Below are 15,873 nucleotides of genomic sequence, written 5' to 3'. Positions count from 1 at the left end.
GTCGTGTATAGAGTGACGCTGGCCACCTGATTGTCTTCGTGGGAGAGAATGCGCAACAACAAGCCTCGTGAAATGTATCGAGTAACCATCTATGCGCGAGGGGGAAACAGAGGTACAATCTGATCTGTGATGAACTCTTTTTTCTTCATGAGGATCTGTAAAGAGACACACAGAAAGAGCATTCACAGTCGCTACATGTCGCTTCGTTCGCCCCGGAAAAAAGAGAGACAGCCGCGACCTCAAAGCGAGCGGTTCAAAGTTGAAACCTGAACAACGTGCCGCGCTTTTCTTCCTCTTCTCAAGAGAAAAGATCAGTCTTCTTGTTTCTACGCACATCACCTGAAGGCAGGTCTGTTTATGCAATGTATGTACGTGTGTATGCGTATGGATGTTTGTATGTATGTATAAGTGTGTATGAAATATGTCCGTATGCGTATGTATGTGTCTAGCCCCCCGAGATGGTGTGCATTTCCGAAAAAGCTCAGGAACGATCCCGGAGGCCAGGGGGGGGCAGCATGAAGAATGAGGTAGCGCTTTCAAACACATTACAATGAATCAACTCTGTCTATTTCGTTCTTATCACTCATCTAACTCGTGTTGCTGCGTGCTACAGACAGTAGAATGCATGATAGAAAAGGTCTCACACCTCTGTTCACATACATGCAGACGAAACACTCTCGGCGTAAGTTCAGCCATGCCCGGTACCAAGAAAGAGACAAAGCTTTCCCTGTCTCCTTCTTCTTCTTACCATATCTGCAATCCACACAATATTACGAATCTCTTGCTCCTTCAGTTTCACCCAGGCGTAATAAATTCCTAAAGAAAAAGAACCCAAGTGTCGTAACCAGAAGCACCGCCATATCAGACAAGTAAACGCAAAGTATCACTCTGTCTACTCCCACTCCTACTCGGTCAAGTAAACACACTCAAGCACCTCCTTCTCGATAGTCTCCCCCCCAGCCTTGCCCTGAGTTGGGATAAGGCCAAGTGTATCTCTTCAAAGCATCACAAGCACAACTGAAGGAAAACTCGACTTTGCGGTCGTCAATAGACTTTGCCTATAGTAGGGAACTGTCATACGTTCAGCAATCGACCCAGTAGGCAGGCGAACAAACAGCTAAACAAAAAGGACAATAATAGAGACGTACTACTAATACTACTATCTTAGATGTCCTGCCTGGGTTGAGACCAAGAGACGGCCTTCTTTTACACTCCATTGAGAACGTGCCGAGTCGGTCACTCCAGAGCCGGGAGGCTAGAAGAAGTATCTATCTATCTATCTATGCATACATAGGTGTACCACGCAACACCACAGTCCAGGCGCACTCATATCCTCCCGTCTATATTTGTTCGTCTTTCTCATTCTCTCTTTCTCTCGGAGTCATACCGTAATGAAACTGTTGCTCGAAGGCCAGTTCACACATCGATGCTGTTTCATTGTAGAGAAGATCTTCAAGAGACTTGAACTTCCCCGTAGTCGACAAATCGGTCCCTGGCTCTGTCTCTCCATCCTATCGACAGGCACAATGATATAAGAAAAAAAGGTTTCGCAAAGATCACCTGCGAAGGTGGTAATCTCTGACGCCGTTTTACCAGGTTCCTCTACAGCAGACCCTATACTTCAGAAGGAGATTCTACCAAAGAACAATACTATACCGCGGAGCAAAGCAGAGGACAGAAACCCAAGAAGAATGAATGAAGAATAGCTAGCTGCATATAGATCGGGAGATGAAGGTCTACTATTCTGATAGTATTCCTTCCATGTAGCTACACATAAAGGACCCAGCTGTCAGAAAAAACACCAAGAAGATACAGATATGACCTTGGAGACTCCATCTTATACTGATGGGATAGACACGACGTCTTGTATCTTCAAGGAGATGAAAGCGAAAAGTTACTATCGTCTTTAAGTTCCTCATATATAAGGTAGATATACATGGTCTACAACAACAAGATGCCTCGCTTCGGCAGACAGACTAGCTCCCTACCGACCACCCTCACAGAAGATTTGCTCTGAGAATGTGATACCTATCGAGATAACAGAAGAAGATGTATATCGTCTACTATGGTCATTATAGTCAGGGCAGGGGAGCACTGCTATACGGTATCAATGGTGCTCTGAGAAATAGAAAGAGAGAGATCAAGAGAAAAGTGAGAGATAGATACAATCCCTCTCTGTGTGTATGTACATTGCTATGCACAATGCCACTACTAAGGAGAAAAAAGAAAAGCGAGAGTCTTATGAGGTTAGTAGCATGAGCCTAGAATTCTTTGTATAGCAAGATAGACACACACTGCTGGCTAGCTGACTAGCTAGCCTTCGTCACAGCACTGCCGTTACAATACAAGGACGTCTAATAGTACGTATTATCTCACACACATCTCTCCGCAACACTCGGCACACTTAACGACTCACGTTGGTCTAAACATGTACATATACGGATATATACCGAGGGTATATACCTATGAGTACATGTATGTCTATATATGTACATCAGTATGATCATACCTATCTACGGTGTCGGCGCTTACCTGTCTCACGTAGAAAGCCTTACACTGCTCGTAGAGATTCAAGTATTTCTGCATGCAATGAAAAAACCACTCGGCTAAAACACTCTAAGATTCTATCCCTCCCGGACTTTCTCGCCAGCTAAGAATAACTCAGATCTGCTCGGCCTCGCCCAGTCTAATAGCCCTGACAACCGATCCTCTTCTCTATCTCTCCTTCTAACTTGGCACGAACACAACATCTGTAACGAACTCCCATACAAGCAAACATACACTACCCATATAGGTACATCCACCCTTTCTCCACGCTACTATTCCTAATATTGCCACATACAGACACACACACATACGTTTTGGTCTCCGCCTGAGTTGGCTGTCTATTCCTCAGACTACCAACATTCCTACCGAGAGATGAAGAGGTCTATACCAAGTAAGAGAAAAGAGTAAAACTCTATCAAAGAACCTTTGTACATCGTGTACGTACTAAGGCAGTCAGAAAGAAGTTTCTCGGAGGGATGAAGATGAGAATGTGTAGGAGAACGAAACAACTCAGTTCTAGTATCTGAAAACGAACACGTCTACTACCGGTCTAATCAATAGTCTATCGTTAATCTATCTATCCATCCATCCATCTTCGAGTCTTTTACTACTACCCCTAGCGTCGAGAAATTGTGGTGGAGAGAGTCTATCACACCCCTCTATGTTGTAGACACCAGTGATAGGGACAGATGGGACAACACAGAGATACCCGACTCTGCTTCACATGACTTTTCACGAACAGAAAGAGAAGTAAAAGACTCCTGTAAGGTTGGAAGAAATGCATACATAGACACACTGATCCATAGATCATATGCGCATGCATACATCCATACATACATACCGCAAAGGGAGAGAGAGCTGCGCGAACTGTATTGTCGTTCCAAGCCTTCCTCAGAGCATCAGTCCCTGTTAGCCACACACCGCCGACCCCCCAGCATACAAGTGACAGGAAGAATCTCATTCGTCCGTCTTCCTTGTTACGAAATACAATCCTATGGGAATGGCCTATGGGTATAGCCACGGCGTTCATCACTATTCGAAAAAAGAGAAGAACACCCGAGGGGGATCCAGAAGAAATTTCCGCATAAAGTCACTGACAAAGACGACTTGATGAGGAAGGATCTTCAGCCAACACGAACCACATGCAAAAAACTTTGGATATGTATGAATCATCATGTCCTCTGTGTCTAGACACTGTCTGCCTGTCTGTCTAGCCAAGCTCTTCCGCCTCGGCCAACACAATCGTCACAGAGACACATGCATGCAGCCTTCATCGAGTGCTGCCTTCACACGAATATGAACCAAGGCACACGTGGAGGTACGGGTTGATCAGGAGTTCTATTCACTGTCTTCTGCCTTCTTCGATCCATCCCATGCATAGAAGAAAACGAAGAGAATCCACGCACATGATAGGAACAGTAAGAAGAAGAAAAGTCCCACACAGATGGCCTCAGATTCGCCTTTTTTCTTCATCTCTTAAGGTCCTCACAACAATGGAGATCGACCTCAAGAGCCTAGACACACCTAGGTAGACTGCCGAGAAGAAAGTCCTCGGCATCCTTCAGCTCAAACACTCACAGCTATCCTCATTGGCAACACGGACCGGACGCATAACCATACAAACAAACACCCTACCTACTTTCATATATACATATATATATACATAAAAAGAGTCTCCATGTTTACAGAGTATACAAATACACACATATATGTATACTACATATATATATATATATATTTAGATATCCTGAGAGATCGTTGTGTTCTTTCTACTCAAGAAAGATGATAATAATGATGAGATCTAAAGAAACTGTTGTGAAGTGAAACCCGAGATATCTGCTTTGACAGGAAGAGACATCTATGTGTCTATCTATACCTATGTGTCTGTATACCTTCTGGGTAGAGATATCCAAAGGAAGGATAGAGAGCCTGGCGATCCATCTGTTGCTGTTGATTGGAAGAGAGCGAATTCACGACTAAACGTAGAACTCGAAAATCGGCTTCCGTCTTATTAAAGGAGAAAGACACACAAAGAAGAAAACGAAGCCTTAATCGATAACCACCCAACTTTCTTGAGAGAAGAAAAGAAGAAGAAAATCTTTTGTCATCACTCGTCGTAAAGAAAGATACCAAACATAAGGCGAAAGGCGATACATAGGACTATGCACCGGTTCTACTAGTGACAAATCCCCCTTCCCTCCATAGAAAAGAATGAAACCGGCCACATAGGTAGATATATGGATAGATAGACCATAAAGAGACCGATAGAATGGAGATAGACACACAGATAGATAGATAGATTACAAAGAAATAAATTTAAGTGATCGATGAATATGCTTCGTGTTATGATCTAGATAGAAGACAAGAAATGCACCTGCTGACAACTTCCTCTATGTGAGGGAAATCCGAAAGAAACCATAAACAAGAATCTACCTATCACTCATGCCAACTAGCCGACTTGTATACTTTACATATATATATATCAATATATATACGTATGTATATATCAACGTGACTATGGAAATGCATAGACTGTACCTACATGATATGTATTTGCGTGCGAGAAGAGAGAACAGACATTCAAGAGCAACATGTCTAGAAAGTGGTTTCGCCAGCAGCCGTTTTCCTGTCTTTATCTCTCCCTCTTCGTGCATATTACCACTGTGGAAGTCGACTGAGAATGAAGAGGATAAGACTAATAGAAGAAGAGAAAGAAGAGAAATCTGACTAGCTAGTTAGCTAGAGAGACACTCACCTTCAGGATATGCGTCATGACCTCCTTGGTTGTTCCTCCTAGAGACTGTGAGAAAGCATAGAAGTCTTCGAGCCAACCCTTCTTTAAGCTATTCCTCATTAACTCTATTCACATATCATACACACAGAAAACCGGCATACAGAGATAGACACACACATACCCCTGTATCTACATACGGAGAGCCAAGTTGCCATCATGGGTACAGTAGGCCTGGTGCGTGAGAAGTTCTTCTTCTTGTTCCATCAGATATGATCCGTCAACCGTGTATGTATATGGCGCTTCTCCGAGCAAGCAACAACTCTACGAAAGAATTCTCATTCACTTCAATCTCTTCTTCTTCTAGACATACGCGTCTAAGCACTGACTCGTGCCTTCTCTCATGTATCTGCTGATCAACCCACCCCCTACCTAGGCATGCATGCATCCGCTGTACACGTATGATCACTTATGACACGAAGAAGAGAGTGTATGTATTTGACAACATCTACACTGAAGATACATACATCTACATGTTTACCTATACATATACATATGTATACACATAAACATGTATATATATATATATAGGTATTACACGTGAAGGAAAGGACGATAAGAAGTATCAGTATCAAAGAGAGGAGAGATGGACGAAGAAGAAGAAAGAAAACTTGTAGGAGTTGGTAGATCAACAGGTAGATCAAAATTAGCATCTTCATCTCGAGCTCTAGCTCTCCAAGACCTCCTTGTACACCAACATAAAGCTCTCTCTATGCTTCTACTTCTATGGCAAAACATGCAAACAACGGGACTGACGATGTGTACATACACCTCGACAGAAGAAGAGACACAAACAGAGAGAGGAGAATACATGCATATAAGACGCCTAGTGAAGAAAGACCTCCAGTGAGAGATGTACACATGAGAGGAAGTTCAATAGATCAACAGACAGATAAATGGATAGGTAAGCAAAGATACACATAATGTACATAAGCAGATAGATAAATAGACAGCGGCGAAACATAAACAGACATAGGTAGAATGAATGAACTGACAATTAAGAGACATAGTAGTAAAGAGAGATAGATATATATCTATATATCTGTAAACACCTCGGTGCATATGTCTATACACATATTTGTAGCTTGGTTGATATCCACACGACCTCCATAGATAGAAATGGTTCATACCGATATCGGTCTCGGAGACAATACTTGCGACCTCAGCGAGACTTCTTCCTCCTTGATCTGCAGAGCCATGAGCTGCGGCTACTGCACTCGACTCCTCTAAGAAGGCCTGAAAGTACTTTCCAACAGGCGTATCAATAAGAAGAGCTCGATACAATTCTTCATAGCTTGTCGTCAGATCCATATTAGCAATCGCCGCCATTTCCTAGTCAGCCACAGAAGATCCAGAAGATCACAAAGAAGGTAAAGGAGGAGGTGACGGGAAAGCAAAAGAGGAAGAAGGAGATACAAATGAAAACAGGAAGAGTCGCAGGAGTCTAAGTCAAATCATTCATCTCCCTGGTCATCATCGACTTTTACAAGGGATTCAAGAAGTCGCAATGTGTGTCGCTCTCCGAGTCTTAGCTATCTCAGATCCCCCTTGATAAGCACAAGACTTCCCCTCCTATCTATCTATGTATCTCTAATCCTTCTCTCTATCTATTTCATACATAGGGGGTGAGGAAAGAAGTTGTTTAACAACTATAGTTATAAGAAGGCTAGACGTGCGGGATGTTGTTCTATTAAGCCGGTAAAGCTCAGGTGAGACGGGTGTCTCCATGGGAAAGCGAGATTCGATTAGACTGAAGAGAAGTCAGAGTGTGTCAGGGCGATAAAGAAATATCAAGGAGTTCTTTAACCTCCATGTATACCAAGAAAGATCATCGAGGAGATCTCCGTACGTACGAGTAATATGTAGGTATCAAACTATATATCTATCTATATATGAATGTGTATGTATGAATATGTTACGTATGTATGGATATGTATGTACGTGTGTATATGTATAAGTACACGTATGGAGATGCAAGACATGCATTAGGTACATGACACTTCAGCAAGGTCATATCAATGTCTCTCTCTTACTGGTCCTACCAATACAACTGCCTCTCGATAGAGACGACGAGCAAGAAGGATTGAAAAGAAAAACCCTTCTATTTCAGTCAACAGACAAAGAGGCGAACTGTTTCACAGAGAGAGAGAAGAAATGCTTGCGAAAAATGGGAGAAGGAATGATATGGGACTTTCAGTGCTATCAAGAAGAAAGGGAGATCACAGCTAGCCGCAGTGTATACACTTCAATGCCTGAACGACATATCCCTTATACGTATATATATCTATATATACATATATATATGTATATGCCCTTCACATCTGTATCTATACAGATATACATACCCGTCACACAAAGCGGTGAATGGGGCACTGCACGTGTCGTATGAAGCTCGCATGATTTGGAGATCTAGTCTACATCGCACACGGCCATCTGATCATTCTCTGTCTTAAGAGATGTCTATAGGTACAGAAAAAGAACAGTAGGGGACTGCATTATAGCCTCTCTTTCGACATGGGAAGAAATGGACTCGGCCCCATTCTACCTCACAACCATAAGCTATCTCCTTCCTCTCTAGCAGCTCCCCCTTTCTCTATCTATCTATCTACCTTCAGTCTATCTATCTATCTATCTTCGTAAGGAGAGAATGGGCTGGAGGTGCTTTTTGATCTATCTTCGATGTAGAAGAAACAGAAAGAGGAAGCGGTCTTCATAGAAAGAAGCACATCACAAAAGGAAGAGGAGAAGGAGAGTACCTGGAAGTATCCCATGGGGTCGACTCTTGCTAGAAGTTCATGTGCCGATTTTCTATTTAAGGCTCCCTGGATGAGTCCTACTACGTTATCAATCATCTTCTCCGTCCTAGCAACAAACAACAACCGCATGCACACTTGCATGTATTCACAAACATATACACACATATATAGATATATAGATATAGATATACAGATATACGTTCTCCGATAGACCTTTATAGAGTCTTGTATCTATGTGAGCTTGATAAGAGACGCATCTCCCCGCAAGTACGAAGAAAGTGAAGTAAATAATGGGTCTTAGCATAGGAAGATGACCGTCGTACATATAAGAAGAACGAACAAGCAGATATGTATGTACATGCGTGTCCTCATGCGCGCCCTCTACATCTTTCTCCAAGACATGTAGGAGAAAGAATTTCTACGTAGGTGTATGTACACCTCATAAGGTGTACAAGTAGCTTAGGCCTCCAAGAAAGTAAAAAGCCTACATCCATCTATGATGCCATCGCAAAGAGACCCCACGCAGAAGGCGAGGAGTAGGGAAGCATAGAGATATACACTCTAGTATGTGTCTCGTTTGCAGCTACTGCTATATATATATATATATGCGGATAGATAGGGTGAAATGTACATGTACATCTCCGGAGAGTCGTAGAGACAGGGACAGATGGAACCAATGCATGCAGAGGTATTTGGCCTAAAATGAGAGGCCGCTTGAAAGAGAGAAGAGAGGAAAAAGCTGTCCTTCTACAATAGATACAGCCACTATGGAAAAACGGTGAAGCAACACATCACGCCAGCCACTTCAGCACAAGTCATACATACATACATATACGAACACACATATGTAGATACTTGCGTATACACACATATCTGTGGTATTCCGATGTATTGACATGTATCTATATCTATTTACAAATACATACCATAAGTAGACTTATATCTCATAGCTACATGCGACGTCATGTGGAAGAAGAAAAAGCTCTTACAGCATGGAAAGGTAGACACACTGTGTGATATCCAGACATGGTCGAGACGCAGTGATGCCCGCTCGTTTCTTCTGCATGCACTTCCACGCTTAAGCAGACAGTAGGACTCGAGAGAGCACTATACAACATCCTCGTGAAGAAACATGAGGGAAGTAGTCATAGCGGGCATGAGAGGAGGAGCAATACTAAGACATCAAACTGAATTCCCAAGTGATACACACACACTAGAAATATACAGACGCGCTTCTTTACCAGGAAGGAATGCACGTAGGTTATATATATATATATATATACATACGTACATGTACATACACACGGGACATACTTGTGTATGTCTCTCTCTCTCTCTCTCTCTATATATATATGTATGTATATGTGGAGAGAGAAATACAGATATAGATGTATGTACACGTTTGTAGAGAGCGGGCGAGAAGGGAGAGCCTTACGCAATGAAGTCGAGGAAGGTGCCGAGAGGTTCATATGCTTGAGACCGCATGTGTCTAAAGCAGAAGAAAAGAAAAACAAGATAACGACAGAGAGAGAGAGAGAGACGTTTTCCTCGTTCATCGGAAAGCACGAGAATGAATGACGAATACATAGACTGTACCGACGCAGACTATAAAGCTATCTATCAAAATCTGACGGGTAAGAAGACGAGGTGAGATTCTCCCATCACTCTTGAGAGAGAGGAACACTGCATGCATGTAACTCGATCCGCATGTACACAAGAATAGACGCGTCCTATCTATCTATCTAGATCTATCTTTCTTTCTTTCTTTCATCTATCTCTCTATCTATCAACGTGAAGAGAGAGAGGGAAAGTCTACAGTTCCCAGTTGGTACATCATGCCTCCGTGCATTGCATAGAACGACCTCATCTGAAGGACAGATGACCCAGCAAAGCATCTAACTCACAAAACATCCACTCTATTACCTACCATCTAAGACAATCCCACACCCCCCGCTCACTCCTCGTTCCTTCCTCATTGCGTTTCTCCAGATGCCAATGCATACATATATATATATATAGAGAGAGATAACCATGTCCACACATACAATAGTGATACGGGTATCTACAGACATTGTATGTAGACAAAGATGTATAAATAAATATATAGATATATATAGATACATATAGATGTAACACAGGAGGAGTAATACTCGTGATAGGAGGTGTGATGGACGCAAAGTCGAGCTGAGTATGTTGTGAAAGAGAATTTTGCATGTGTATCGACACATATCTGCGTAGATAGATATCTATGTATACAGAGAGAGTCGAGGGTGGAGTATCGATTTGGAAAAAAAAAACAACTTTGGACCTGCGCTTCCTCCCCCCATTTCGCTTGCATCTCTCCTCTCTTAAACAAAAAAGAAAACACACCCTGAGGCTTCTTCATTCTCTTTCCTTGGAGGAAAAAATATCGTCTATTAGAACGCTATACAACAATAAGAAGAGGGAGAGACGGAATAGAAAGTGAGGAAGGGAGAGAGAGAGATAGAGATGTTCTTTTCAAGAAAGAGAGATAGATGTCCCCCCACTTACCGGAATTCATCTGCCATTTTTTCTCTGCACTTTTGAGAGATTGTAGGCACAGCTAAAGGGAGAGGTTCATCTTGCATGAATGAGCCATAGTCTGTCTCTTCTAAAGCAGAACGAAGATCTAAAACATACACAACAATACACAAGAAGAAAAAACACCCAAAGCATGCCCCCTCACACATCAACATCGGCGTCACCTAAAAAAATGGGCATCTACCCATAGATCTTCATCTATCTATCTTTGATCTATCTATCCTTAATCTATTTATCTATCTGTCTAGAATTCCTCAATAGTGGATCCCTACTGAGGAGATGGAAGCAGCGTTCACATAAGGTCGTTGTGTTGAAAGAGAGAGGAGAAGAGGCTCATAAGGATCAAAAATAGAGAAGACGAGATAGGTGTCTAGATCATACAAGGGGTGGAAGGAGATACCTGACCGGGGAGAACAACAGCCAGGCATCCGTATGGAGATAGAATATATTTCAAAGGACATGAAGAGACAAAGAAGACGAAGAAGATAGATTACAGATACATCAAGGATGGATATATACAGATGAGAGATAGAAAGATAAATGGATAGAAGATAGATAGATTGAAGATAGATAGATAGATAGACTAAAGATAGACAGTCATCATAATAAGAAGAGCTCTCAACACTGTTTGAGATAAATTGTATAGAAAGCGGCGGGAAGATGAGATATGAGGTGTACATACAGCGTTCTAGCTGCTCCAAGTGAATCCAGAAGCTCCGGTTGTTTTCCCTCTTCTTCTCCGTCCTGATCTTCTTCGTCTCTTCTTCTCTTCTTCTCTCTAATATCTCCTTCTTCTTCTTCTCCTCCTCCTCTTCCCCCCTGACGAAGAGAATGAAGCTGAAGGTCTTCTTCTTTTATCGCTTTCTTTACGCCTGCTCTTCCTTCTCCTTCTATCGCTCTTTCTCCCTCTTCTTCATTGTTAACTGCGTCAGAGACATTCTTTAATAAGACCTCCTGGCCGCCTGTAGAAGCCGCGCCTGTCGACCAGGAGGCTGGGATTTTAGACGTCTTATCACAAGGGACAGGCTGATTGGCGAATGCAAAAATCTTCTCCAGCTGTACATACACCCCAAAGTATAAAACCACACAAGCAAAAATACAACACACACACACTACAACATAAAGAGACTCAAGATAGATAGATAAAATAAGATAGATAGATTAAAGAAAGACTGATAGATAGATAGATTAAAGAAAGACAGATAGAGAGAGATAGATAGATAGATTGAAGACAGATAGATCAACATCTTCTAACACCTTTCGAGCAGAGATATCTCTCTAAATAGATGCATGCCAGAAGATATCCATATCCGCCTATCCATCTCTCTCTCTCTCTCTGTCTGCATCGTAGTATACACATCATGTGAAAGCTTTGCTGTTCTCTCAGAAGCACGAGACGGAAGTGCGTAGAGAAGTCTGTAGCCTTGATATAAATCGCCATTGCGCTTCGCTTACCAAATGTCTAGGGATTTCTCCTCCCCGGGTCCAGTGTACACCTCCACTCCCCCCTTTGTCTGTCGATTCAACACGATCGAGAGCTTCAGCTATCGCAGAGGGGAGAACTGCAGCGACCACCGATGTACTCGCAAACCCCTCTTGCTTACTCTGAAGTCTAACACACAAAAGAAAGAAAGAAAAGAAAGAAAGAGATAAGAAAGAAAGAGATAAGAAAGAAAGAAAAGAAAGAGATAAGAAAGATTAGAAAGGAGGGGAAGCTGAAGAGAGGGAGATGAGAAAGTTCAGAAAGAAGAAGGTGAGGGTCATCATAAGAATCGGCCGCCTGTTTAGGTTTACGTCTATCCTAGGTTCAACACATGGAGATGCAAAGGGAAAGAGCACTCCACACCGTCTGCTTACTTCCTATCTACAAGCCTTTCAACCCATACAGAAGAAACTGTCCCTCTTCTTCTTCTTCTCAGAATGAAGAGGAAAGTAAAAAGAAAGAAGGAGAAGAAGAAGAACAAGCTTTTCTGATTCATCTCTTAGACAAGTGAGAGAAACACACAGACACACTTTCTCACACTTTGCCTGCCTCTCCCCCTCCCTTGATCTTCCTCATTCCATACACGTACTCCACATTAACACCTTTCTATCTCTATCTCCTTTCTTTCTGTCCTTCTCAATTTCTATATCTCTTCATCCCCTTAATGTCTCTCCCTGTCTCACTCTTTGTCTCCCCCTCCCTCGTTCTCTTCTCCTATCTAGCTATCTACCTTTATCTATCTATCTATTCATCTATCTTAGTCTCTCTATCTTCTTATAAATGCATCTTTGATCTATCTCTCTGTGTGACTCTTTGTCTCTCTCTTTCGATCGGCGAGGAGGAGGAGGAGGATTAGGAGGCGACTGTTTGCTTACGCAGCGGGGAGTGTATGTACAGCTCGTTCCGCGTCCGCAGACCGTGTGAACTGCAGTAAACCCAGCCTAAGACACACAAAAGCACATGAAGAAGAAGAAGAAAGAGATAAGAAAAGAAAGAAAAGAGAGAAAGAAGATTATATACATGTCGATGGAAGGATGGACAGACAGATAGACAGAAGAGAGACAGATTAAAACAGTTAGGCATTATAGACACAGTGTCGAGAAAGATTCCTCACGAGACAGAAAACGAAGAAAGAAAGGGACAGAAGCCGGAAGAAGGCGAAGGAGTGTAAGACACAAGGAAGACTACCTCTATCTCACCTTCTTTACCTCTCTGTCTCTCTCTCTGCGTATGTATAGCTATCTATCTGTCTACATCTCTCTCTCTCTATATAGGTCGACGTATATTCTGGAGTACGAAAAGAAAATGCAGTCACCACCCCATTCATGAACACATCGCTACGACCCTCTCTCTCTCTACTCCATAGAAATCCTTTTTTCCTTTCTTCTTCTTCTTCTCTTCCCCTCATCACCCGATCAGCAGATCCACGAATGTATGGAAGAAACAAAGGCACACACATACACACGAAGAAGAAAAAGAAAGAAGAAGAGAAACACACACCTCATAAGCCGTAAAAAGAACGAAAGAAAGAAAGAAATAGTTGAATAGATAGATAGAGATACATAGAGAGAGAGATAGACAGAGAGAATAACGATGGATAGATAGATAGACAGAGAGATAGATAGATAGATAGGGGAAGAGAGCAGCTGACCCGGTAGATTTTCCATCGTAAGGAGATGTGAGAATTCGAATGGCTCGCACACGTCCGCAGGAAGTCGTCGCTGCGTCTCTCACACTGACGTCTGTAAGCCACTGAAGAATACAAACGAACCACACCAAAAAGGAAAGATGAAGAGAAAGAAAGAAAGATGAAGAGAAAGAAAGAAAGAAAGAGAAAGAAAGACGAAGAGAAAGAAAGAGAAAACTCTCTCTCTCTCTCTATGTACATAGTGCTGTCTCTTCAAATATGTGATGTGCGTCTACACCGCGTCTCGTGACTCGAGCAATAGCTATCTATCGATACACTTTCTCTCTCTCTCTCTCTCTCTTATCACGGATCTATCTCTATCTGTATCTACCTGTATCTAGATAGTCATGTCTTGATTTAGCAGGCACACGACATAGAGGCGTCGTGTATAGAGCTATATGTGACTTGACGTGTATGTAGATAGAAGGTGTTAGGATAGATAGAGATGCGAGGAGGGGGACTTAAGGGCGATAGAGCTACAGTAGAAGGAATGGTAGAGGGAGAGCGATAGAAAAGCTATCCGTGGAAAGAATGGCGTGAGACACACTACGGACGAAAAGAGGAAGAAGAAGAAGAAAAGAAAAAACCTAACTCAAGAGAGAGGAGAAAAGAAGAAAGACCATGGAGAGAGAGAGAGAGATTGATAGATTCATCGCAGAATACAGGAAGAAAGATCGAGAGAGAGGTCGATCCAAGATAAGAAGAAGTACAAAAGAATCTACAGCAGGATGACGGAAAGAAGAAGACAGATGGAGGAGGAGATGAAGAGAAAGAAGAAGAAGAAATGCCCCTGTCTCTCTCTATCTCTCTTTCTTTCTCTCCGCTCTACGTCACATTCTAAATAAGATACGATATGTATTCATAAAGAGATGTATGCATGAATACAGGTGTGTCTTTCCGCTCGTCTTCTTCTTCTTGTCTCTTTTCTTTCCTCTCTCTTTCTCCATATATCTTTCGTTTCTGTCCTTCTCTGTTCTGCTTACTATGGAGAGTCGTGATAAGAGCAGTACAGGGGGAGAGATCTGCTTCTTTGACTTTCTCTTCTCCTCATTCTTTCCTTCTTCTTCTTCTTCACCATTTTCTCCTCCTCCTTCTTCTTCTTCTTGAGATGTCCAAACTAGAGGAGCTAGCTCAGGAGGAGGAGCAAAGAACAGTGGGAGACCTAACATACACACGACAAGAAGAAGAAAGAAGATAAGTCATAAGAAAGAAAGAAAGAAAGAAAAAGGAAAGAAAGAAAGAAGAGAGAGAGAGAGATGTATGCGAGGGGATAGAAACGAGTAGTCTTCCTCTTTTCCTTCCTCCTTCTTTCTTCTCCTTCCTAGTCAGGAAAAGAAAGCGAAGAAGAGGAAGAAGAATTTTCGAGAGAATGCATAGGCGTGCATGCACTCCATTCTATTCACACTCAATTCTATGCAAACAAATACAGCCCATACATACATCCACATACATATATACATCCACATACATATATACATATATATATATATAGATATGTATACGTATTGATCTATACACTAGAGAGAGAGAGATGGATATATAGCTTTGTATCTATGCATGTAAATGCATATGTAGATAAGCCGTCAAGTATCGACTTCCAATACACGTGGACAAGAAGTCCTTCCAGGCTTGCTACACTAGATATAGAGAGACACGAACACACAGGCATACATACATAGACATACACACAGGATTCGTACATATAGAGAGATGAAGAATAGACATGTGTATGAAGAGAGAGAAGAGAAGATATTCATTCTTGCTGACGAGAAAGAAAGAAAGAAGAGATAGACAGACAGACCTATTGTACATTTACTCTTTCATCCACTGTTCCTATATAATACTCTGCCCCCTCTCGTCTATACAACACCTATCTATCATCAACCTCCCTACTTATCTGCCTTTCATCTATCTCTATCGATCTTTAATCTATCTATCTATCTGCTTTTTATCTATCTCTCTGTCTCTTCTTGATGGCTTCACTGCAATTTCCTTTTCTCTCTTCATCTGACAATTCTTTTCTATCTTTCTTTCTTATTCTCTCTTT

General features: G+C 42.1%; 2 protein-coding genes across 2 annotated transcripts in view; both read right to left on the bottom strand.

The window, feature by feature from the left end:
- Positions 1–10,744, bottom strand: part of CSUI_000236 (atp synthase (c ac39) subunit) — an 11,229-nt gene extending 485 nt beyond the window's left edge. Inside the window, exons 1-11 of the mRNA XM_068060470.1 lie at positions 10,627–10,744; positions 9,530–9,583; positions 8,095–8,200; positions 6,469–6,670; positions 5,303–5,406; positions 4,440–4,554; positions 3,389–3,453; positions 2,533–2,580; positions 1,388–1,511; positions 749–816; positions 1–155 (exon numbers count right to left, since the gene is read on the bottom strand). The exon at positions 1–155 is cut by the window's left edge and continues 485 nt beyond it. Coding sequence (XP_067927553.1) covers positions 90–155; positions 749–816; positions 1,388–1,511; positions 2,533–2,580; positions 3,389–3,453; positions 4,440–4,554; positions 5,303–5,406; positions 6,469–6,670; positions 8,095–8,200; positions 9,530–9,583; positions 10,627–10,703 — 1,029 coding nt within the window. The 5' untranslated portion in view covers positions 10,704–10,744 and the 3' untranslated portion in view covers positions 1–89. The remainder of the gene's footprint in view (positions 156–748; positions 817–1,387; positions 1,512–2,532; positions 2,581–3,388; positions 3,454–4,439; positions 4,555–5,302; positions 5,407–6,468; positions 6,671–8,094; positions 8,201–9,529; positions 9,584–10,626) is intronic.
- Positions 10,745–11,334: 590 nt separating this feature from the next.
- On the bottom strand, positions 11,335–14,986 carry CSUI_000235 (rna recognition motif (or rnp domain) protein; the record flags this gene model as incomplete). The annotated part of the gene is made up of 5 exons (XM_068060469.1): positions 11,335–11,712; positions 12,112–12,268; positions 13,015–13,080; positions 13,791–13,891; positions 14,810–14,986. Coding segments are annotated over 5 exons (879 nt in total), but the record flags the coding sequence as incomplete, so codon positions are not given.
- Between the last annotated feature and the right edge of the window lie 887 nt (positions 14,987–15,873).

The sequence above is a fragment of the Cystoisospora suis genome (genome assembly GCF_002600585.1).
Source record: "Cystoisospora suis strain Wien I chromosome Unknown contig_109, whole genome shotgun sequence".
Taxonomy (NCBI): Eukaryota; Apicomplexa; class Conoidasida; order Eucoccidiorida; family Sarcocystidae; genus Cystoisospora; species Cystoisospora suis.
Note: the sequence above shows the minus strand (reverse complement) of the source record. Positions and strands in the feature narration are given on the sequence as shown.